The 26684-nt window shown below is 41.5% G+C and overlaps 1 protein-coding gene across 1 annotated transcript; it reads right to left on the reverse strand.

The window, feature by feature from the left end:
- On the reverse strand, positions 1-26684 carry LOC105027070 (reticulon-4 receptor). The gene is made up of 2 exons (XM_010898962.3): positions 25857-26684; positions 1-1941 (listed from the first exon to the last, which is right to left on the reverse strand). Exons 1-2 carry the CDS (start codon positions 25876-25878, stop codon positions 533-535), a joined length of 1431 nt encoding a protein of 476 aa, XP_010897264.1. The 5' UTR covers positions 25879-26684; the 3' UTR covers positions 1-532.

A 26684-nucleotide genomic window follows, 5' to 3' on the forward strand; every position in this document is an offset into this window, starting at 1 on the left:
CTTCAGTGAACAAATAGACAGCATTCTTTGGAGAATGCTACCCGTAACCACAGCGTGACAAAAAACAACATAAAAATAGAATTAAAAGGAGGTTTCACTCTAAAAAAAAAGAATTAAAAAAATAAATGAAGGAATGAGATCTTTCACATCTTTGGGATTCACATGAAAGACACCTCAAACATTCATGGTTTTAAACAGCATGGGCTTTTACATTTTGTTTGTAGTAACCCGTGACCACAATTGGCTGAGTAAACCTAAAGAGGATAGGACCTCCAAGAAGTTTTTATAGATGAGCAGAACATACAGAACCATTTGGGCATAAATCAATGAAATATATACATTTTTTTACTGGCTTACTGTAGAAAGGCATACATTTGTTGGATTTAGTTTTTTAGGTTAGGTTTTTCATTTCTATTCAGATTCCTATCTTCAGATCCACAATATAAAAAAGTATTTTTCACTTCTCCACCCTTGGCACTTTCTGGCCTCCTGCACTTTCATTACACTGGACCAGATTATATATCTGTAATTCTTAACAGAAGTCAAAGGCTAGCCAAGACACATGAAGAAGCCAAAACACAGGAAGAAATATAATCCTCCAAACTGAAATTGAACATCCTTGGGACTTCAGACAAAGAGGGTCTGACATGTTCTCTTTTGTACACCTTTTTTTATTTTCAGTGTCACTAGAAGGGTCTATATCTTCAGAAGACTGGTCCAGGTCGTTATTTAACTTTCCCCCTGGGCCATCATTCAGACTTTGTTTGTTCTGAGGTTTGTTAGGGTCATCTTCCAACAGCTTAGTTTTGGAGATGTTCTCTTTCTCCTTCAGAGGATTGTTGGTGAATTGTCTGCTGTTGTAAGATGATAAATCAGGTAAACCTTTACTGGAGATTATAAAGGACTTGTCGTTTTCTGAGAGGCAGCACCTTGGAATACCACCCCGAAGCGGATTCTCTGTAGTGAGTTTTTCAGATCCTGTCTTGGAACTGAACACACTGATCCAAGTGTGGTGAGAGCTGTCATAACAACCTTCAAGGTCAGGGCTCTTTAGCCGTTTCAGGTCCTTTCCAGCCAGTCTGTCTGGAACATGGCATTCAAGCTCTGAACTAGAACCTTTGAAGCCCTTGAACCAGTTCCAAAGGGTTCTGGCCCGGCAGTCACAGATCCACTGGTTCCCATTCAGACGCAGGTACTGGAGGGACCCCAGTGAGTCCATGGTCTCTCCAGTCAGCACCGTTAAATTATTGAAGAACAAAAACAAAGTGGTCAGCTTGTGCAGGTCTTGAAACGCATTTCGCTGGATGAATGTCACTCGATTCTGATGCAGTAGCAATCGGTCCAGGCTGACTAAGCCTCGCAGCATGTGATCCGTCACAGTTTGTATCTTGTTGTTGTGGAGGAACAAGTAGGTCAGGTTGGCCAGGTCCAGAAATGTGTCATCGTGGAGAGTGATTAAGCTGTTGTCCTGGAGATAAAGGTGCTGCAGAGAAAAGAGTCCCCTGAAAACACCCACAGGCAGCTCAGACAAGCCACACCTGTGCAGGTGCAGTGTGTGCAGTCTGGAAAGGCCTCTGAAAGCCGTTGGGCTGATGATCCTCAGGTCATTGTCCCCTATGTCCAGTTCCTCCAACCTCTCCAGGCCATCGAAGGCCCCGGCCTCGATGTGACTGATGTTGTTGGAGTAGAGCCAGAGCACAGTGAGGTTCCTGCAGGAGCTGAAGCTGGTGGAGCGTACCACGGTCAGCTTGTTGTTCTGGAGGAAGATGCGTTGGCTATGGACAGGGATCTCTGTGGGAATGGAGTGGAGACCCTGCTGCTGGCAGGCCAGGGTCGGACGTGGCTCGCTGTGGCATATGCAAGGCATGGGGCAACCATCCACCCCACCCTTTATCCGAGGCACTGACTGAAGCCAGATTACCAGAAAGTAGAGTTCGCCAACTGCAAAAGAGAAAGACACAAGTGGGTAATGAAATTCTTGTTAGTGTTCGGCATGACTGAAAAGGTAAACTCCCAGTCTGCTGTAAAAAAAAATCTAAAATAAATAAGACACTATGTAGCATATTGTAAGACATTTAAATGACCAGTGTAGTCCAATTCCTGATTGGCCTATTTTGGGAATATTTTATTTTTACACTATGTGGTTAAAAAAATACAATAAAATGGTTAATGCTAATTTTGTGTGAGAACTGTTTGATAAGAGCACATGGAATTTCAACCAGTTTGGTAGGGATGGCACTTTTAGCCTACTGCTTGCTCAAGGATGATTTAATTATAGACCCATTACGGTTCAGGCTGGGTAGGACAGTTGGTTATCAGCCAATCAGTTCCATTTCTTTAAATAGGTTTTCTAGTGTCCATATGATTACAGTGGGATTTCATGGGATAAGAAGACTGTTAGCTGTTAGGAGTTATGTTCAAAACAATTAACAAATGAAACGATTTATCAGGCATATATTGATGATGAAAAGAAATTGAAAGGGACTCTGAAGTCTTTTTCACAGATGCTATTTATGCTCATCTAATTTTGCTTCACCCTGTTTTTCTGCACACTAAACTAGGTTTCAGTTATCTTCAAGCATTCCTTACCTTCAGGCTAACCTCTAAACATAAAATCCAATACAAGCAGTCTGTTCTATCACATCTGGTCTCTTGGCTATCCCATACTCTGCTTAGTCCATTCGAAATAATACAACATAGTAACATGGGCCAGTAAGAAGACACTTGCAACCAAATGTACTTTAATTAATGTGTGCATACATTTTATAAGTGGGTGGCCCAGGGAGAGAAACCCTTAGTCCTGACGATTTGAGAGCAACCAGCCACCAATTGAGCCATAGAAAACTGTTACTGTCTAACCCACCTTAAGTTGAACATAAAGGTAAGTCACTCAAAATGAAAGCAATTACTAAATAAACATTTAAAATGTTAATATAGATTATAGAACTGTTAGAAACAACTAAATCACATATAAAGTTAAAGTTATAAAGTTAGTAGAAGCATATAATACATTTTATGAGAGGACATGTATCACATTCAAATGCATTTTATTCTTAAGTTTTTAGGTTTTAAACATTTTGACATTAGGTAGGAGCACATAGCACCCTCAAGGAACTGTCCACCGCCATATGGCAAACCTTAGTAGGAATCAATTACACAAGTCTAATTAGCGCAGAAGATCCTAGTTTACGTTTTTCTGACTGTGCCAGAACGTTTCATCTCAGTTCAGTCGTTAAAATGCATGAGCCTAGTCACAGCAGTTAATGTTACTAATGAAAAAGAGTATTCAAAAACATCACGGAAATGCCAATGCGACTATACAGCACTACAGAAATCAGGTGAAATGGATATAATGCAGTCATGACACTTCATGACAATCAATTCACATAAAAAAATGAATTTCCCCCTATGAGTAAATCATACCATTTACTACAATAAAAGTGGAGAGCAGCTGAATTACACACCAGCTAGAGACTCCTCAAATTGGGTAGCTTTTTATCACTTCAATTTGATTCTTGTTCTGGAAACACAGAACTGAGTGAGACAGAGTGAAGGGGGGGGTGGGGTGAAGAACAAGGATTTAGGTGTGGGGTGGACTATTTCACAAATGAATAAAACATTGGTGGCTTGAGAAAAATTGCTCAACACTAACAGGGTAAATTGAAGTAATCACACATGAGGACAGCTGGGAATTTCCTTTCGGCCTGTGCTAGAGATCTCTGAATGGAATGTTACACTTCATTAGACTCAGGAGTGGTGGGGTGCAGAAAGGCTAGTTGACATAGGTCTCTCAGCAGGCTGACATCACATGTGAGTGCATGTTGAGTATCGACAGCCAATCACATCAGACAGATCGTAACGTCCAGCTTTTTCCAGTATGGGAAACAAAACATGAACAAGTATGCACTCAAGTTGTCTGTTAAAGGACATGTAATCCAACATATTTGTTTTCATTGCCATAGCACATGCTGCTGATGCAAGGTCTTGCATTGCCTCACCAACACATCTTAATGGTCTGGCCCACAGCCTATATGTGCTTGGTTTGCGCTCAGACACAAAAACAATTAGCTTCTCTTCACGATAAGCGATTGTTGCGTTCGCACTGACTGGTTCTCAACAGAGAACACTGTAGGCCTAGATTATTAGTTTTGTGAATTAGAAATAAACCCAAGACCAGTTGGTGGCAGTTTAGAGGTCGAATGAATAATCGGCCTGGCCAATTAATTAGGGTCCATTTGCATTTATCAAATTGGTAATCGGCGTAAATGTACGGCAATTATTGATAGTACTTATTTGGAGGGAAGCGTGTATTAAAATTGCTTAGCATTCCTTGATGAGACTGCGCTATGGTTTCACCACCTGTCACACATTGCAGAATCAATGGATCATGGCTGCAGAGAAGCTAGCAAGCTTGAAATGTGTCTTTCAGAAATCGATCAATCATCAGATAATCACTAGTTAACTACACTGGGTTGATACTATACTATATTACTATAAGATTATAAGCATATAGTGGGTTACATGTAATAAACCTGATGTCTGTTCATTTACCACCAAATGACAGCCTACATCAGCTACACCAAGTGGGTGCTGGTTTAACAAAAGCGCATTCACAAAAAAGCACAATCATTGTGCAAATGTAAATCGTCTAACCATGAACAACAACACCTTTTTGAAAACCAATGCACACAAGAAAAATGTTCTTATAACTGTATATTTATCTAAAATAAATTCGAGTTAGCATGAAACATTGACTAAGGACATCATGTCACATCTGCCGTGCAACCAAAGACATATCCAGCAGATTTTACAGGATTGAAATGAAAGCATGGTCTATTTTCACAACACATCACCAGGCTGCTTGGCTTGTGGCAAACTGTGTGAAGACCATTTCATCCTCACAAATAGGCCTACTTTAATTTACTGGCCAGAATGTTACAAGATTATTTAATACTGAAGGCTGTACATCAATTAAGGTTGCCAAGCGTTCCGTAAAATATGTAATTCTTATGTATTTCACTGGACTAATAACATTCCTGTTGTTGAAAAGATTTTGTAATCTGTTGTTTTTGTCTTTTGTTTAGCATTATTTAAACAAAATTGAATATATTGAATTATTAAGCTACAAATGGTCCAAAACCCAGCAGCCAGACCTTTCATGTCCTGGCAGCACATCACCCCTATCCTCCAGGAACTCCACTGGCTCCCCGTCCCTCAGCGTATTGATAATACAGTGATTCTGCTCACCTATAGGCCAAAAGCCCTCCATCAGCTTGCTCCACCCTACCTCTCTGATCGTATCCCTGAATACCAACCCTCTTGGTCACTCTGCTACAGCTGGTCACCTCATCATCCCCTGGTCCAAGCTACAGAGCTTTGGAGACAGGGCTTTCTAGCTGGATTACTGCACAGACGTTAACAGGATGCATTCCCTCTTATAAGTAATATTTTGTGTAGAGTACTGTTCTGTAAGCTAGCCTTGAAATGTACCTACACCTTATGAGGTTTGTTACTTATCTACAGTTATGGCAGTATTCAGATTGCTGGAATATTACATCTGAAGTTTAGTGGTCTTCATGTAATGTTAGGCCCAAAGAGAGAGCACATACCTGAATGCAGTGTGCCTGTTGCAGATGAGGATGAAGTAGCAAGGTAGGTTGCATCTCGCAAAGCAGTATGACAACAATGCCACTTAGACCTGAAGCAGTGTGACAACAATACCACTTAGACCTGAAGCAGTGTGACAACAATGCCACTTGGACCTGAAGTAGTGTGACAACAATGCCACTTGGACCTGAAGTAGTGTGACAACAATGCCACTTGGACCTGAAGCAGTGTGACAACAATGCCACTTGGACCTGAAGCAGTGTGACAACAATGCCACTTGGACCTGAAGCAGTGTGACAACAATGCCACTTGGACCTGAAGCAGTGTGACAACAATGCCACTTAGACCTGAAGCAGAGTGACAACAATGCCACTTAGACCTGAAGCAGTGTGGATCACAGTGGAAAGTGTGGCATCTACATAGTTCATCAGGAATGTGTGGAATGGTTTTATGCACAAGCATCATTCATCTCATTATTCATAACTTTCCAGTTGCAGCGAATTAAGTAATAGCACTAGGGCACAGTTAAAATATCTGAAGGAACAAAAAGCACTGTGTCTTTCATGTAGAAACAAAGCATTTTTAAACCAGGTGGCTTATAAATATCAGGAATTATAACCCTAATACCCAAATGAGAGAAACAAAGAGAGAGAGAAAAACAATGAAGTCAACTCTGACATTATTCCATTCTGTTATCTTTAGTTTCCTGTGTGTTACTGGTAGATATTTTTTTTTACACTGTGTCCATCTGAATCTTGAGTCCGCCTATATAATGTCTTTACATTACAACTTTACTACCCTGCACTATCGTTGAAGTTATAATCTAATAAATACACATGATTATTATTTCATCTAAAATAAGATCTTGATAAACAGTTTTTTTCTTTTTTTGGGGGTATCTGCATCTTAAAACAATTCTGTATGTTAAAAATGCTGCCCTATGCAGCATTTTTCATTTAAAATATCCAATAATCACCCTTACATACCATCAGTTAACATGAAAACAGTCTCTGGTAGAGTGTCAGGACTGTGCTATGGTAAAAAGTTAAACGTATAAGGCTGGAACGTTCGCAGGCGTGTACTTCCTTGAAGGTGTGTGAGGTGAAGGCCAATGACGAGCTTTGTTCGAATTCATGTAGCCTACACTGAATGCTCCAGTAACAAAAATATACGGAAGCAATGCAGGATAAGACAAACAAGGATACATTTTGCATTTGATGGCGAGAGCTGAGGTTTGTGTGAACAGTGATGCAGTGATCACTTCATTTAGCTAGTTGGCTAGGTAGTCAAAGAAATCTAAGTTTGATTGATGATGACGAAGAAACAATTATATTATGTAGAAAATCATTCAATTTGTTGTTTATATTATTTGCATAAGCGCAGATACATTTCAGGAAGGTTTCTTCAATGTCTTTGGTCGAGACAATTAGCTAACAAGCTAAGTTGTGTCCGAGCAGACACTCCTTGATTCCATTTCTTGCTGGAAAATAGTGATACAAGCCTTGTCCAAACTGGTCAAAGTGAGCATATTATTGTTCCAGCTTGCGCTAGCTAACACAGTTATGGTTTCATGTTCACTAGATTGCCATATTTCCAAGACTTGTTGATGGCTATGTATCTAACTCAATATATAGAACACATGACGTTTTGATTGATTTAGCTCTTTATTTAGTTTATTCTGTTTTCCGTAATTATGGAAAGGGCCCATCAGCTTGAACCCTATTTGAAACTAAAGTCTCAGTTCATTGTTCTAGCATCCACGGTTCAAGGTGACTGGTTCAAACCGATCCTGACGATCCTAATGGAGTTATAGAAATTATTTACAACTCACAGCCGATAGGTGGCGTGAAGTTGCATAGGGCACCTTTAATTTAGTAGAAATAATTAATTAATGGAAAAAGAAGTGCATGGACTTATGAGAGTGTTAACAGAGTCCAATCTATTTCATCAGCTTTGCCAAATGTGTTCTGGGATGTATTGCCCATCGAACTCAGAGGCAGGCTATCGTCATCTAAATATTCATCTGGCACAGGTACCAGCTTTTGGAACAGGAAACCGCTCAGAGGACATGCTCATAGCTCCAGCATCATGTTCTTTCCTATAAAGGTCTCCACTGCTAATTATTATGTAAATGAAGCCATCATTATTTCAAGCACTGAGAGGCTGTTTCCAAATGAAATGCCACCACAAACTGTACTTACTGTGAAAACCAACCAGATTTTGTCAATTTCATCTGACCCTAAAATGAAAGCTAAAACGTTTCAATGCACTCATAAAGATGCACAGTAGCTGTTCACATAGTGTAAAGCATTGCATAAAGCAACTTACTGTATCATCACATTCCTTAACAGAGTATCCATTCTTTTTGGTATAAAGATTTAGAGGAATCCCATTGTTGAAATGGCTGTGGAATCCACCCACAGCCATGTAATTACTTTGCACTATTGAGAAAGGCCCCATAAAAATACATCTACTAGATTGCTTCCTCCCAACCCAATTCTCACGAGACAGCAGACTGCCATACTTTTTCAAACTGCCATGCTTGCAAGACAGGATTCCATAGTGCAGACAGTCACAAGTCATTAAAACTGCAGTGTTAAGGTCAGCTCAGGAAGAAATGTTACCAGTAAATATCTATAAAACCAACTACACAGTTCGAAACCATAGCAAATTGTTGAAGCTAAATATTGTGGTTTTCAGTATATAAGTTTCAGATTTGAGTTAGGTTTCTTCAATCAAGTAAATCAGCATTCATTCCAAATGTAAACAAATATAGTCTTGCATCAACATTCATGACAGACTGATGCTTTGTTAAACCTTAAACAGTGGGACAATTGTTTTTCTGACCGTGAAGTACACATCATATGTCAAAAGGTGTCCTTCTTTTTATATTGAATTTGCACTGCAATGCTAGAGAGAGAAGGTGCCTCAAGCATCACTACACAAAATCAACAAAATACTTCTAAAAGGTTTTAATCATCCAGGCCTGTGTTGTGCTGAACATCCTATGGGGGAGAAAAGGTCCTGCATTATTGACTGTGCTCCTGTTCGAGTCCACCTGGGTGCACTAAGCCCCAGTGGTAGAAAATGGCTGCAGCGAAGGGGAGTGATAAGTGTTACGTGCCCATAAGAACACTGAACCCCAAGGCCCATCAGATCAGCACTTGGTCAAACTCTGGAGTTTCAGAGCCACAACCCCTCCTTTTTGGTTTAGAGGGATGTGCAGTCAAAGCCCTGCATTAAAAAGCTCAACACAATGCCTCTGCTGGAAAGCCCATCCTGCCCCAGTTAGTCAAGCCAACCAGAGCAACCCAGACAGACAGCCAGCAAGCCCATCCCAGCCAGACAACACTCTTGGTCTTGTTTTCTTTCCCATTACTCACCCTCTTATCTCACCACAGCTGAGCAACAACCAAAATGCAAGCTGACATGAAATTAGTTTGTGTACCTCACTCGACTCGCCCTGGAGAAAGGGGTAGGAGGTGTTGAGCAAGCCGCGGGCAGCGTTGGCAACAGTCTGATAAGCATCTGTGTTCAAAATGCATCAGCTGCGACGGTAAGGATTCGCACAGCTCTAAGGGCCACTATCTGCTGCCTCCCCTGTTCAGGCTGTCACAGCATGGAGGAGTTGGAGAGGGAGAGCCCACACTCCTCCTGTCTGTCACAGCATGGAGGAGTAGGAGAGGGAGAGCCCACACTCCTCCTGTCTGTCCAGCTGGAGACGGCAGAGCGTGCCCTCTGAGTCTTACCACTGCCTGGCGGTACTAGAATACTGTCTGTGAATACTCTTCCTATTAATCAGCTGCCACTAGGTACCACAGAACACCTGCCTGGTAATATTTATTCAGCAGCTTTGTTTACAATGGTGTCAGTCCACACACTTGTTTCTTCTGGAATCCGGAAGCATCGACTCAATGCTCATCCGCAGATACTCTCATGTTCCATTTGAAGACTCCATCGGGTTCGATGCCAGTGTGTTTGCCAGACAAACCTATTATTTTAGTTCTCGATGACAATGAAACGAAGCTCACAATGTATATTTTGTAATGGAAAGGTATACTAACACAGCACCAGTCAGTGCTGCAAATATTCTCATGTGATATTTCTGGATATTTCTGGTAAATTCTGGTTTTCTAAGAAAGTGGATTTGAAGTTAATGTTCGTTAATGTGCATTTTCAGTCAATCCACAGTAGAAAGCCTGTCCCTGCTTTGTAAGCCTTAGAACATTTACAGAAGAGAGCATCTCAGAACAGAAATGTCACGGAGACAAAAGGATGAAAGTCTTGCCAAACCTGGTAGATTATGCTAGCTGAAATAGAAATTGCTACACAATGGAGAGAGAAATGTGGACTACAACGTCTCCTGTGCTTTCACCAACGGGGAAATAAAATCCTCATGACATCAACTGTCTATTTGAGTGTTTTAACATTATACTACTACCTCAATCAGCTATAACATTATGTCTACTGACAGGTGAAGTGAATAACACTGAATCTCGTCATCATGGGTGGGATATACAGTTCTGGAAAAAATTAAGAGACCACAGCACCTTTTTCTTTCCTTTCCAAAAAAGTTGAAAAGGAACGTTTTGAGTGAGGAACAGAAGCGTTCAATTTGCAGTGGTCTTTTAATTTGAACCCTTCTGTTCCTCACTCAAAACCTTCCTTTCCAACTTTTCTGGAAAGGAAAGAAAAAGGTGCAATGGTCTCTTAATTGTTTTCAGAGCTGTATTAGGCAGCAAGTGAACATTCTGTCCTCAAATTTTATGTGTAAGAAGCAGGAAAAATGGACAAGCGTATTGACTTTGACAACGGTCAAATTGTGATGGCTAGACGACTGGGTTAGAGCATCTCCAAATCTGCAGCCCTTGGGGGGTGTCCCTGATCCGCAGTGGTCAGTACGTATCAAAAGTGGTCCAAGGAAGGAAAAGCGGTGAATTGGAGACAGGATCATGGGCGGCCAAAGCTCACTGATGCAGTTCATGCTGGTACTGATAGAAAGGTGTAGGAACACACAGTGCATCGCAGTTTGTTGCGTATGGGGCTGCGTAGCCGCAGACCAGTTAGTGTGCCCATGCTGACCCCTGTCCACTTCTGAAAGTGCCTACAATAGACACGTGAGCATCAGAACTGGACCACAGAGCAATGGAAGGTGGCCTGGTCTGATGAATCACGTTTCCTTTTACATCACGTGGATGGCCGGGTGCGTGTGCGTCACTTACCTGGAGAACACACGGCACCAGGATGCACTATGGGAAGGAGGCAAGCCGGCGGAGGCAGTGTGATGCATTGGGCAATGTTCTGCTGGGGAACCTTGGGTCCTGCCATTCATGTGACTTTGACACGTACCACCTACCTGAGCCTTGTTCCAGACCATGTGCACCCTTTTATGGCAACATTATTCCCTGTTGGCATTGGCCTCTTTCAGCAGGATAATGTGCCCTGCCACAAAGCAAAAATGGTTCAGGAATAGTTTGAGGAACACAACAACGAGTTCAAGGGATTGATTTGGCCTCCAAAACTCCCCAGATCTCAATCCAATCGAGCATATGTTTTGGTGCCAGATACCACAGCACACCTTCAGAGGTCTAGTGGAGTCCATGCCTCGACAGGTCAGGGTTGTTTTGGCGGCAAAAAAGGGGACCTACACAATATTAGGCAGGTGGTCATAATGTTATGGCTGATGGGTGCATTTCAAAAACTTGATTTATATGGGTCATTCTTTTTTCACCATCCAGGAGTTGTGTGTTACTCCTGCTTTGTATTATGACTGTGTCGTGGCCTTGAATGATAGGAAAAGCATTAGCATGCCCTCTAGTGTTAGCAGAAGCCTCCCTGTTGATGGGACTGACTGGCTGGCTCTGTGGCCAGGCTGTCAAATGACAGCTGCGATCTAAAGTGTCATAGCAAGCAGCCCATGGAGACAGCAAAGGAAAAGAAGAAGCCATTTCATTCTAATGGCCATTTTAAACACATATATCCTCCACATATCACTTATACAGTGCATTGTGCGAGTTTAGACTTTATCTAAAATAAAAACAGTATATTGTGTGTTTTATATATATGACATATATGCGCATGCGCACGCAAACTAGCACGCACACACATTGTAACGTTTCTCTTATCTTGGAGCGTGAAATTCAACTGGACGTTGCCAAATACCTATGAATCAGCCGTGAGTCAATTTCCAAATCACACTGTCCATTTCTCTTTGCATCCCTCTAACTCTAGGTATATTTCAAACCATCTGTTTCTTAATTCCTTAAGTCTCCACAACCGTGCATCTCTTATGCTCTGCCTTTCACTCTCACCCAAAGTGACCTTGTGTCTATCATCCACCCTAACCCCTTCCACTCCAGTCAACGTTGTGTATTCGTAACCACAAACTCAAAAAGGTAAATCTGTCTACTGGCGTTCTGCACTGGTATCCCCCGATCCACCCCAGCTCACCCCACCCCTGCCCGCCTGCACCCCGATCCACCCCAGCTCACCCCACCCCTGCCCGCCTGCACCCCGATCCACCCCAGCTCACCCCACCCCTGCCCGCCTGCACCCCGATCCACCCCAGCTCACCCCACCCCTGCCCGCCTGCGCCCCGATCCACCCCAGCTCACCCCACCCCAGCCCGCCTGCGCCCCGATCCACCCCAGCTCACCCCACCCCTGCCCGCCTGCGCCCCGATCCACCCCAGCTCACCCCACCCCTGCCCGCCTGCGCCCCGATCCACCCCAGCTCACCCCACCCCTGCCCGCCTGCACCCCGATCCACCCCAGCTCACCCCACCCCTGCCCGCCTGCACCCCGATCCACCCCAGCTCACCCCACCCCTGCCCGCCTGCACCCCGATCCACCCCAGCTCACCCCACCCCTGCCCGCCTGCACCCCGATCCACCCCAGCTCACCCCACCCCAGCCCGCCTGCACCCCGATCCACCCCAGCTCACCCCACCCCTGCCCACCTGCGCCCCGATCCACCCCAGCTCACCCCACCCCAGCCCGCCTGCGCCCCGATCCACCCCAGCTCACCCCACCCCTGCCCGCCTGCGCCCCGATCCACCCCAGCTCACCCCACCCCTGCCCGCCTGCGCCCCGATCCACCCCAGCTCACCCCACCCCTGCCCGCCTGCACCCCGATCCACCCCAGCTCACCCCACCCCTGCCCGCCTGCACCCCGATCCACCCCAGCTCACCCCACCCCTGCCCGCCTGCACCCCGATCCACCCCAGCTCACCCCACCCCTGCCCGCCTGCGCCCCGATCCACCCCAGCTCACCCCACCCCTGCCCGCCTGCACCCCGATCCACCCCAGCTCACCCCACCCCTGCCCGCCTGCACCCCGATCCACCCCAGCTCACCCCACCCCAGCCCGCCTGCACCCCGATCCACCCCAGCCCACCTGCGCCCCGATCCTTTGCCACTCTTTCTCAGTCCCCCCACTCTTCTCTCTCTCTCGCTCTTTCCTCCTGTCTCTTTGTGTTTTTTTCTCTCTCACGCAGTCTCGTCAACTGCTGAACATTTTGCACTTTGTGTTATTCGCCAGAGGAAAACACATATTAATGAGCTGTCTGTGGAAGAAGCACCAGTGCTACAGTGCTGTGTGCATGCATCACATGATCCAAACAAGACCGTGTCTGTGCATGGCTCACCTCAGTCAATTAAACACTAATGATTCTGTGGAGCCATAACCGCCATGTGCCCATAGATTCCTATTCCCCTTCATTTTACACAACGTTTTGATCTTCCAGTTTTAATTTGCATTGTAGTTTAGATTGTTGTAATTGTGTTATAATGACCGAAAATGTGGCTGTACTTTGGACACAGTTCAATGTAATGTGTTACAAAATGAAATGTAGAGGTCCGGTCCATTCATTTGACCCCTTAAGACGTCTTTCCATTGAATTTATGTGTCACTTGAATATGAATACATTTCACCACTGCCCTCCACATAATGACAAAGAGTTGCCAGATTTGTTGACACAAAAAGAATAGAAGAGGAAATATTGGTATCAACATGGACTGTACCTGGTCGCATGTTAATTCTTTATTATTTCTATGCTATTACTGTTTTCAACATTCATTTTGAGAATGTCAGGCTCAAACCTAGAGTCTGGTGGACACCTAAGCACAACTATACAGTACCTTAGAGCACTGCACCAACTGACAGTACCGGGGAGGAAAGATGAATACAGGATATCAAGAAGATAATGAATAAAACGAAGAAGATGGTCTCATACATCGGCAACCTTTTGTCATTTTATTAGTTGTAGGAACCCATGTCAAAGATGTGGATAAAATGCTAATAATGTCCTTTTTCATTTTTTGTTAGTTATCTTATTCTCAAATCTTTAAAAAAAACTAAACTTTATCTGCAGTAAAAACTAAACTTTATCTGCAAACAAAGAACAAATGACTAGGTAATTAGTATTTATCTCAAAACAGGATGCATGATTATTGCCAACCAAAGAAATTGTAATGAGCCAAATCTAATAAAAAGAATCTTCCAACCGATCAAATTCATCTGAGTCATTAGGAACTCTTAAGTGATCATTAATAACTTTCTTTTTCGCTAGGGAATAAATATTAGGTAAAACATGCTAACCTCTCTCAGTCATCTATCAACTAGACAAAAGGTTGTTGACCTTCATGAATTAGAAAATGTCTGTATAATTAAAATAGCTACATGTCTGAAAATATCTATCCCACTATTAGGGCAGTAATTAAGTGGCAATCAGTTGGACCTGTGATGAAGAACACCCAAGTGAATTTTGCCCCCATGCACAGTGAGAAGGAGAGCTTGAGAGTTAAAAAATATTTTCAAGTTGGGGGTGGAGATTTGCAGAGTTTGGTTGAATCCTGGATAAACTTGACAACAACAAGATGCCATTACCTTTCCAACAAAGCTTCTACTGTCATCAACACATTAATGGCAATGCCTGGACTAGCCAGTGTTACATTTCAGTGACACTTTGATTGGAAGCGGGTCCTATGGACAGACAACAAAAATTGAGCTTGATTAAGAATCATATTTTTCTACTAAAAATGTTAACTAAATAAACTGTAAAATTCCTCTCCTATGTTAGTAATGGATCAAACTGATGAACAACAATGCCATTTTTATATCCTTTTTAAGCTTATCAGGGGTGTCAATAATCGTGGAGGGCATTGTATAAATCATCAGAATTATATAGAATTGTCAATAAAAAAAACATATAAAATGTTATGATTTTGTTTAAACTGTTGTTGAAATTGTGCTTAATTGGCATAAAAAACATACTGATAAATATAAGCTGTTCACCAGTTACTATTCTTCCATGAGCAATTCTGAGTGTTTGGTTTCCTGCCCAATGCTGTGATTGACTTGCTAGCTATTACACTGCTAGCTATTGGTGGAGACTGCAGCATTGAGGTTACAGTATCTCATCATATGATCTTCCCTGCTAAGTACTGTGTCCTGGGGCGTTGCAGGTAAACTGGGTCTTCTCTGTCAGGTACTAACTAAACAGATGGCCCTGAAGAGCAAACTGCAATGACCATATAAATAAATAATCGTAACATTTATCAGAAGTCTGGGACCTGAACCAAAGATCCCATCCACTGTCGAAGGACAAGGGGAAAACTCTGCATCTTATTCACAACAATGTCTTTTGTTTCCCCCGCAAAGACCAAGAAACTCCCCAGATTAGCCAATCGTTACACTGTGCATATATTGTATTGGAAAACAAAATAAGAAGGAAATCCTATGGAAGAACAATGAACTGTCCCTGATCTATGTTATCATAATGTTTGATTCATAATATTCATTTCTCATTGTTAGTGGGTCTTGAAACAAGGATGACAGAAATGCCTGGTTCAAACTGACTTAATTATGCCGTTATGTTCCACTCAAAAGATCAGTGTCAAGAAAGTGAGAGTGAGAGACAGGTGAGAGACAGGTAGAAAGAGAGAGATTGAAGAAGCAATTGTAGTGAAAGCACCATACTAAAAAGCTAGTACATTACTGACAACAGAGTTGTATGAGGTTTATGTTTTACAGTTGTAATAACAATGACATATACAGAACAATTGCTGATGTCAGATTACAGCATCTGAAACGAGCAGCTATGTAAATATATACTTGAAGTTAATTAGTTCAGTTCATTAGAAATACCATATCTCAAAGTCAGCTAAAAAAAATCCATAGTTCTCTGAAAAGAAGTCCCCAGACAACCTAGATGAACTCTTGCCAACTAAAGACAAGCATCTGGAACTGGCCAGTGACAATGTGTCCAAACTGTTTTTAACCCTTTCTACCATGTACAGTTTACTTAAACATACTGAATGGCAACTGAAAAAAGGAAGAGAAATGTGGCCGATTAAATCCTCTTAAACTGCTCTCCAAAGGGAAGGAGGGTAAGAGGAAAACAAACAATAGCTTAAACATAACTTGACAATGTTCTCATTTGGGCAGCAATAATCCACATGCAAATCAGATTGTCTGCTGAATTAGGGTGACTTGTTCTTCCAAAAGAGCTGATTTATTTAATGTGGGTTCGGGGTCTGAGCCGTCCCCTACTAACAGAATGTTCTGGTTTCCGGGGAAATTGAAAGAAAACGATCATCTGAAGCAATTTTCTTCTTTTGGAAATGTACAAACATTACATATCCATATTACCTAGATTGGTCCAAAAGTGCAGAAGAAAACTTCCCTGCATTTTGTTTTATTTTCATCAAGACTACAATGTGGGGGATCTTGTTGCATGTGCTTTTTTTCATGTTCAGATGCTTTGAGTCCTGTGGATAGTAGGGAGGTAGTGGAGCAGAATGCAGCAAGACAGGTTGGTGAAAAACAGACAGGAAAGTTTCACTGTGAAGTGATATTCCTGGATGCCAACTAAATTGAGCTATATCATATTCATGTGGTCCATACTGTGCTCCATAGTGAGCTCCATACAGTTGATTGGATTACCTTGTAATTAGTTATCTTTAAAATGAGTAACTCCAACCCATCCCCTCTCAGTGTTGCTGACTGAGAAGTTAGCAGTGGCAGTGCAACTTTGATCCTGGCATGATACACACCATGAATTTACTGTTTTAGACACTCTTGTCCAGAGAGACTTCCAGGAGTGATTAAATACATTTTCGTACTGGCCTCCAAGGGGAATCAAAACCATAACACTAGCATTACAGGTGCCATGCTTTTACCAGTGATATCACTATCAAGATGCCACTTCAATCATGCATTTAGTTTGGGAGAAATTCAGAAAAATAACTGACCTAATCACAAATTCAATTCTACAAAAATGATACAAGTAACATTAGGGCAGGAGCAGTGATTCACCACAGCTTTCTGTGTTTCAGCTATGGAAAATGTCTCACTGAACAAGATGGTTAGGAAATCCAGCACTTATTGGTTTATTCATGCATTCACTCAGGACAGCTCTAGAGCGTACAGGCTGTTCATGCTCGATGAATTCATGTCTGATAACCCCAAACCCAGGTGCCGTTGTCCTTCAGGCAGATGTGAAATAACCAAATCAAACATGTGATTCAAACTTTTAAGTCAGACTACAGAGAGGACATTCAAAGATTAATTAAATGGGCAAGTACATTAGACTGAAGAAAAATAGATTAAAATTGAGCCATTAAGCGCGGTGTCTTTCTGTGGTCTCAGCTTTAAGCTTTTTGGTTGTAGACATATACAGTACCTACTAGAGACTAAATCTGCTGAGCCTCAATTATACAAGTAGAATGGACAGGGACACTGCCCTAAGCTGTTTTGAGACCAATATTCGGGATATAGGGAAGCTGAAAACTCCCCGTGTTTCCATTCGATCTTCTAAGCCATCCTAGTACGTTACAGCTCTTGTTAAGAGCAGGCTAAAAGTGCGGGATGCATAGCATCAATATTGTATTACTTTTCTTCTTCAGCATTTCCCTTTGATAGCTTTTGAGCATCTTCTGTTCTCCAACCGTCCAGATTTCCCTGTCTCCCAGAGAGACCTGAGATGTCCCACTCTTCTCTTAGACTTTGTGCGTTTATGCAATATGTTTAGGTAGGAATTCAGAAAGGGAAAAGCAAATGCTCTGGCGTTACATCACTCATACTGATACATAACAGACACTTCAGTATAACTTCAGTAACTGCTGTCAATTGTGATATTTTTAATACTCTTCTAAATGTTTTGCAAACTCATAACTCTTTTGCGGTTGTCGGAAAATAATTGTATAACCGGATAAACCACTATACTGAACTGCAAAGTGGTGGGTAGGTCGTATTGAAATTCATACAAGAGGGTAACCAACAAAAGTAACTTCTGAAAACTCAAAACCTGAATTAAGAATGATTGGTGAGACTGGGTTAGGATAACTGCGTTACTGCAACTACATAGGTTGAATGAACTGAATGAGTTAACAGAATAAATGGATTAAACAAATCCCAAATATTTACATTATTTCGAGTAATGTACCGGTACATTATTCATGGTTATTTAGCATATAATTATTCAAACAATTAATGAGCATGACAAATAATATAAAGAGCATGCTGGGTAATGATTGGTGAGTTTTTTTTACCAAAATAAATCTGTAATTTCACTGAACATGCTCATTCCAATTCACCTCACTTCAAACACTTTTTGGATAAAACGTACAACTTTAAAGGTAGACGGATTATGAGGTTTTGGGCATATAGACTAGTGGACCCAAAATACAATTTTGCCATCTGAAAAGGCAGTCATCATTTTGTAATTTTATTCAACAAATCCTTTCAAATTATGTTCATTGCAAGCATTTTGCTAAGGGAACAAACATTCCACACATTAAGTTAATTTCTTGCCATAAGTCAACCCAAATCAGAATAATTTTAGTCTAGCTATTGATTGAGTTGGCTTTTCTTATAGCATAGCCTGACCATTGGGACCCACTCAAATAAAACACATGCCATGCTGTATATATATCTCTCTTCATATTTATTCTGCATATGTCCCTTACTGTTAGTGTGCAGGTTTTTCTTCAATTTAATTATCTCACTGAATATATTAATTCCCTTGTCGTTGAGAGACACTCACAGCTTCACAACTTTACAACTGTATAAATGATGGCGCTATGGTGCAAACTCTGATGTGAGAGTTTTCCATTCCATCAAATTTTTACACTGTTATTTTAAGAACTAATTCAAGCGTGATTCTCCAGAAGATAAACAAGAAACTACATTTTAGGGAGAGTATTGCATTTGTCTGGTTGGCCAAAAAGAAAGGATACTTACACTAGCTGTATCAGCAGATATTATAGAATATTAGCTATAGAGAGGGTCATGACCATCGCGAGACACCAGGGTGGAATGGAGGAATTAATTGCCAAAGGAATCAATAACGTAAAATACTGGGAGAGATGGAACTGTGGACAGTGGAGGGTAACCACTGAGGACTGTGAGACCTGAACCAGTGAATGTTGGATGGCAACAGAGAGAGGTATACAGTACCTTTGGGTTTTTCTGTATTCAGTTAGATAGGGTGGGACGTGATGGTTGGGGAATAAACACATTTGGTAGAAAAAGCAGTACACTGAAATTATGCAAGAAATGGTGTCATATACAAAAATTCCTTTTACCATTGTTAAGCTAATCTTGCCTCTCAAAAAAGAGACACTCTGTATGTTCATGTATTTACGTACTATTACGAACTACTTCTGCAGAATTGTATCTATTCTCAGTGCCCAGCATGGGCTTTGCCCATGGTCTACTCAGGCCTTGATGTATAAAACCTACAACTACAACAGAGGTGACTAAAGTCACATGAATGCTTCCACTATACAAAATCACACCTGGATCCTGCAATTTCTGAATGTTGTGTTTTTGGCTAAATATATTGAACTCTCACAAATTGGATGGGCACCGGTGGTTAACAGACAATTTCTAGTCTTATTACTGATTGTCAGTTGGATTGTGTTCTGGGCTTTGACTGAGCAATTCTCAGACACTCAGCTGCCTGTTTTCAAACCACTTTAATGAGATGCACTGCCATTGAACTTGTACAGACAAACAGTACTATTCAGTTTGTTTTAAATCAATCAATCAATCAATCAATCAAATTTTATTTGTAAAGCGCCTTACAACAGCCAAAAGGTGCACAAGGCGCTTTCCATTAAAAGCTTCAGTAGACAACAGAATATAAAAAATATTAAAACATATAAAAATATAAGATAAATGAATAAAAATGTATATGTACATATATATACACATACACCCGCATACGCATATACACACACATACATACACATAAAATATATAAAATGAGCAGACGAGTCAGAGATTACGTGTTAAAAGCCTGTCTGAACAGATGTGTTTTCACCTGCGCTTTAAAAACACTGAACACGGTAATGTTACGCAGGGATGGTGGTAAAGCGTTCCACAGAGTTGGGCCCTGAACTGAAATGTTACTCATATGTGGAACACAGCAAATGTTCAATGGCCCGGGAACTTCCAATCTGATAAACAAGGTGTGAAACCATGTGCTTTGTCATTAGGGCAAAAGATCTGCCATCTTCCGTTCTTCCATATTTCAAAAATACTGTGGGGAGAACAAGTATTTGATACACTGCCGATTTTGCAGGTTTTCCCAATTACAAAGCATGTAGAAGTCTGTCATTTTTATCATAGGTACTCTTCAACTGAGAGTGACAGAATCTAAAAACAAAATCCAGAAAATCACATTGTATGATTTTTAAGTAATTAATTAGCATTTTATTGCATGACATAAGCATTTGATACATCAGAAAAGCAGAACTTAATATTTGGTACAGAAACCTTTGTTTGCAATTACAGAGATCATACGTTTCCTGTAGTTCTTGACCAGGTTTGCACACACTGCAGCAGGGATTTTGGCCCATTCCTCCATACAGACCTCCAGATCCTTCAGGTTTTGGGGCTGTCGCTGGGCAATACAGACTTTCAGCTCCCTCCAAAGATTCTATTGGGTTCAGGTCTGGAGACTGGCTAGGCCACTCCAGGACCTTGAAATGCTTCTTACGGAGCCACTCCTTAGTTGCCCTGGCTGTGTGTTTCGGGTTGTTGTCATGCTGGAAGACCCAGCCACGACCCATCTTCAATGCTCTTACTGAGGGAAGGAGGTTGTTGGCCAATATCTCGTGATACATGGCCCCATCCATCCTCCCCTCAATACGGTGCAGTCTTCCTGTCCCCTTTCCAGAAAAGCATGCCCATAGAATGATGTTTCCACCTCTATGCTTCACGGTTGGGATGGTGTTCCTGGGGTTGTACTCATCCTTCTTCTTCCTCCAAACATGGTGAGTGGAGTTTAGACCAAAAAGCTCAATTTTTGTCTCATCAGACCACATGACCTTCTCCCATTCCTCCTCTAGATCATCCAGATGGTCATTGACAAACTTCAGACCGGCCTGGCCATGCGCTGGCTTGAGCAGGGGGACCTTGCATGCCCTGCAGGATTTTAATCCATGACGGCGTAGTGTGTTACTAATGGCTTCCTTTGAGACTGTGGTCCCAGCTCTCTTCAGGTCATTGACCAGGTCCTGCCAAGTAGTTCTGGGCTGATCCCTCACCGTCCTCATGATCATTAATGCCCCACGAGGTGAGATCATGCATGGAGCCCCAGACCGAGGTAGATTGACCGTCATCTTGAACTTCTTCCATTTTCTAATAATTGTGCCAACAGTTGTTGCCTTCTCACCAAGCTGCTTGCCTATTGTCCTGTAGCCCATCCCAGCCTTGTGCATGTCTACAATTTTATCCCTGATGTCCTTACTCAGCTCTCTGGTCTTGGGCATTGTGGAGCGGTTGAAGTCTGTTTGATTGAGTGTGTGGACAGGTGTCTTTTACACAGGTAACAAGTTCCAACAGGTGCAGTTAATACAGGTAATGAGTGGAGAACAGGAGGGCTTCTTAAAGAAAAACGAACAGGTCTGTGAGAGTCTGTGACAGTCTGTGATCAAATACTTATGTCATGCAATAAAATGCAAATTAATTATTTAAACATCGTACAATGTGATTTTCTGTATTTTTGTTTTAGATTCTGTCTCTCACAGTTGAAGTGATAAAAAATTACAGTCCTGTACAAGTAGGAAAACCTGCAAAATCGCAGTGTATCTAATACTTTCCCCACTGTAAATTTAGAAACGTGTCATACTTGTTGCCTTGCCACATCATAAATCTATTTTGCTCAGAAGAAATGGGGTAAGCTTGAAATGAACTCATCCATCTATTAATCAACAAGTTGCTCCCAATAAAAGCAGCTGTTAAATTACTTAAATGTGAATTTCATCACAAAACGTGATGTAAAATTTTCAACTCAGTATGACAAGCAATTTTACTGATGATTATTGTTATTACATAGGGTTTCTACTTCTACCATGCTGTGGGAGCATTTTTTTTTTTTTAAATGTGTAGAATTTCAAGAAACAGTCTCAAACATTATGAAGATAGGGAGAGGCCTCAAAATTCATAAATTCTTTGGGGTGAAGGTCCATTGTTGCTTATTGCCAATCCCCTATAGCCCTTCACCTTGCCCCTACCCCTGGCCACGCCCACCACCTAAGCCCCTTCTTGATCAAGAATAAACCTAGGAGCCCATTTGTGGCAAGAGGAGCTGTTGCGAAAGGAGTTAACCTTTTTTCTATACTCTGTGATTTCCTAAGTCATGTCATTTTTACAAAACCACAGAAACCTGATGAAGTTTCTGTGGCTTTCTCAGAAAAAGTAAAACATCTGTTGGGTATCTGCAGTAATAGACACAATATATTTTCTGAGGGTATCAGACCTCATAGGAAAGCAGTTAATGTAGAAGCGCAACCAATCATTCTTTCCTCAGAAAAACAAGGCGATAGTAAAGATGGGACAATCAGTGTAATTTCATAAATGCTGGACCTATAAAAAGCCTCATAAATCTAAATTTATTGAAACGTGATAGTGTCGTTTTGTAGGACTCTTTGTGCATGTGTGCCAAATTGCATCACCTCAAACTGATCAGGAAATGTGCTTATGGCGCTACCATGTGGTTAGTAGGAATGTTCTTGCGTAGGCTGTCTTAACGGTGTTCCAGATTTTGATAAAATATAAATACCAACTTTATATGCCTGGCAACACCAATATTAATGTAAATTGATCAGTAGTGGACATTTTATAATAGGTACTATTGTACTAATCTTTGAGCAGCCTTTGTCCAAAAATGTGGAATATCAAGTTTCATGGAGATCAGTTATTCAATACAAAAGGAGCAGTGCTTTACATGTTTTTCACAAAACTTGAAATGTCAGTCAAATCCCACATGGCTGATGTTATGAGTTCTTGAGCCAAACTAAAGACAAACCTTTTCGCTCGGCTTACATGCTAGTGGGTGTGGCTTATAATGAGTACATTGTGAGATAAGCTCATTGCTCAATGCATGTGCATGTGACAGGTTTCATCAAATGCAAACTCCATCAAAGCACCCTCAGACCATCACAATGCCTCCACCATGCTTGACAGATGTACTCGTCCAGCATATTTTCATTTGGCCTGCTTTAGATGAAAGTTCTTCTTTGTAATCCAAACACCTCAAACTTAGATTTGTCTGTCCATAATGTATTTGCCCTCCTGCTCCACTTTCTATTCAGGTTGGAGCCAGTTTGCACTGTTCTGTGAAGGAGGTAGTACACAGTGTTATACACATCTTCAGTTTACTGGCAATTTCTCACATGGAATAGCTTTAATTTCTCTGGTCTGAAGCAAGTATAAAGAGATTACATGAGAATGCGAACTGACAGATGGACCGACGAGAAAGTTTAAATGGAGAATATCTCAGGTACTCAGATACGTTCAGTAGAAAGATATGATACAGGAGCACTACACATGAGCACTATTATAACACTGCGTAGCTTGCCCTTCACATTTGGAACAATAATTATGCAATGCATGCATGCTCAAGACCTTTATTGCGTAGACCTTCATTTACTTACCTAATTTTTTGGATAATAATCATTGTTGAAAACACTATAATACAGGCGCCCTGTAGCAGGAGCACTAAAACACTATAATACAGGAGCCCTGTAGCAGGAGCACTATAACACTATAATACAGGAGCCCTGTAACAGGAGCACTATAACATTATAATATAGGAACCCTGTAGCAGGAGCACTATAACATTATAATAAATGAGCCCTGTAGCAGGAGCACTATAACACTATAATACAGAAGCCCTGTAGCAGGAGCACTACAACACTATAATACAGGAGCCCTGTAGCAGGAGCACTATAACATTATAATATAGGAACCCTGTAGCAGGAGCACTAAAACACTATAATACAGAAGCCCTGTAGCACGAGCACTATAACATTATAATACAGGAGTCCTGTAGCAGGAGCACTATAACATTATAATACAGGAGTCCTGTAGCAGGAGCACTATAACATTATAATACAGGAGCCCAGTAGCAGGAGCACTAAACCACTATAATACAGGAGCCCTGTAGCAGGAGCACTAAAACACTATAATACAGGAGCCCTGTAGCACGAGCACTATAACATTATAATACAGGAGGCCTGTAGCAGGAGCACTATAACACTATAATACAGGAGTCATGTAGCAGGAGCACTATAACACTATAATACAGGAGGCCTTTAGCAGGAGCCCTATATTTGTTGAATAGCAAACGATTTGTGCATGCCTTGGTCTTATTTCCGAAAATCATATTATAAAGGTTAATGTAGCAGGCTGTTCTAAGAGTCTTTTAATCCATTGAGTAAGATTTGAAAATGTGTAAATAATTGATAATCAATAATCAGTGGCAATAAGGATATATAATTACTTTCTTCTTACAGATATTGTAACTGTGCACAGTTGCAGGGAACTGAGATAAGACTACAATATACCATGAGATATAGCTACAATATACCATGAGATATAGCTACAATATACCATGAGATATAGCTACAATATACCATGAGATAGCTACAATTTACCATGAGATAAGACTACAATATACCATGAGATATAGCTACAATATACCATGAGATATAGCTACAATATACCATGAGATATAGCTACAATATACCATGTTCGTCATGTTGCATAATCACACAATTCTCCCCATCACAAACAGGCACAGACACAGTCTGAGATGTTCAGTATATCCAGTTAGCTATTCCTCCTCAAGGCTTTTTAGCTCTTATCATCTCTCTTCTCATTTTCTGCCATGGTTTTAACATCTGCTCTCAAGTTTAGTACATGACACTAATCCAACACCATATGAAATCTCCCAGATTTGTTTAATCTATCTATCACTCTCTTTCTGTCTCCCTCTCTCCCCCTCTGTCTCTCTCACACACACACACACTTTGCACTCAGGTTTTGCTGTCTGGATTTCTAGCACACACTTAGATACTTCCAAGATCTTCTCTGCCTCTTTTTCCTTTGAGCTTTCAAACGTTTGATGTCTTTTCAGCACACTGGGCATTTGGTTGGGATTATTTTTAATTATTCAGAGATGTTCTCTGCAGTCCCACCTGGTGTGATAGACAGGGGTCCAGCCTCCCTCCCTGGTACTGGTGATGAATCATACTTTATATAGTGGCCTGGGCTCTCCAGGAATTACAGGCATTTCACATGCACAGGCAGAAAGCACAAAGGTCAAAGTTGGCAGGTCAAAGTAGGCAGGCACTTATAACAAAACAAGCCACCAGATTATTGCACTGCTATTAAGTAAGACAAATGCCCCGCCCAATCCCCAACTCCCCATTCCGCAACAAGATACAACTTGATTTACAGCAGTTAACAAAGGATGAATCATTTCATGAGCTTGTCTGGACATTCGGTCTTAACCAACACCACTTAGCTTGTTTCGTTTGATTGGTCATCATGGCTCACACTATTTTAAAAGCCGCTGTTAAATAAAGAAAATAAAATAAAATGAAAAAAGTAAAAGCAGACACCTTTGTTTTATCTAATAAACGGAACATTTTGAATATCACGTGTTACATATTGGTTATTGTTAATTGTATCTCTGTCACATTGGCATGTTACCGTTTGGCCTAAATCCTAAATTAAAACACACTGAAGAAGAAAGGTAGGCGATACATCAAGTAGGCCTGGAATATAAAGTACAGTCATAAGTTGCGTTTAGAAATGGGAAACACTTACATTAATAATCATCATAAAATCATCTGCATGCATGGAGACACAGTACTTAAAACAAGCACCAGTAAGAAAAACATACAAGCAAACAAACATCAAATGTGGATATCATGTAAATATAACCCATACCTACCTCGGATAGAAACGGACTTCATTTTGGTAATATAATCCCAAATAAGGCACCCCTTGAGTGCGTTGTAAAAAACAAAAAAGCAAATGCCCTGGTCAAAGGGATAACACTAGATAATCCAAGGTACCGTCCATCCAAACTTTAGCCCACGGTTTTAACATAGAAGCGAGGTGGAGAACTCGGTCTCCTCTTCATACCGCGCACAGTCATTTGAGAGGTGCGCGGGTAACACAACATTAGGGGTTGTTTAACATCCGAATGCAAGCAACCCAAAGGAATTTCTCAAAACCGACCACATAAACGCACGGACGGCAGCAATCCAATGGTGAATAGGGTACGTTAGAAAATTAAAACTAGCCCCTGTAAAAGCAGTCCACGGTTACGAAAAGTCATTTGCGATGGGCTTCAGTTTCCGAAGCAGTTATTTTAGATGAGTGTGCCGCTGGCTCAAAGGGTTGAGGATCATAAGACCGGCGCCTCTAGCAGCATAGAAAACCACAGGGCTGGGGGAAGCTGCATGCGCGCTCCGGCGAGTTGATAGGGTCAGTTTCTGTGTTAGAAGCTGAGGAGGGAACTGAGAACGTTTCTGCACTCTGACCAGAACCAATATCATGAGACAACAACCACACAGACTACACGAAGAACCGATTTTCCCAATTTAACGATAATGTGCAGTTCAGACCAGTTATGCTCTAAACGGCAGAATAGATTATTTAGTGAAACCCTGTCTCTGGCAGGCTGCCGTTGATTCATCTTACCCGGTTTATTTATTTGGGATATCACAAAGAAAACGAACTTCTCATTTGATATTCGTTACGGTCGTTGAGACTA

Source organism: Esox lucius, chromosome 14 (genome assembly GCF_011004845.1).
Source record: "Esox lucius isolate fEsoLuc1 chromosome 14, fEsoLuc1.pri, whole genome shotgun sequence".
NCBI classification, from domain to species: domain Eukaryota; kingdom Metazoa; phylum Chordata; class Actinopteri; order Esociformes; family Esocidae; genus Esox; species Esox lucius.

Coding starts and splice junctions, on each gene's coding strand:
- LOC105027070 (XM_010898962.3), bottom strand. CDS start 25,878: ATGAAGTCCGTTTCTATCCGAG. Junction 1,942..25,856: donor GAAGTCCGTTTCTATCCGAG/GTAGGTATGGGT, acceptor TCTCTTTTGCAG/TTGGCGAACTCTACTTTCTG.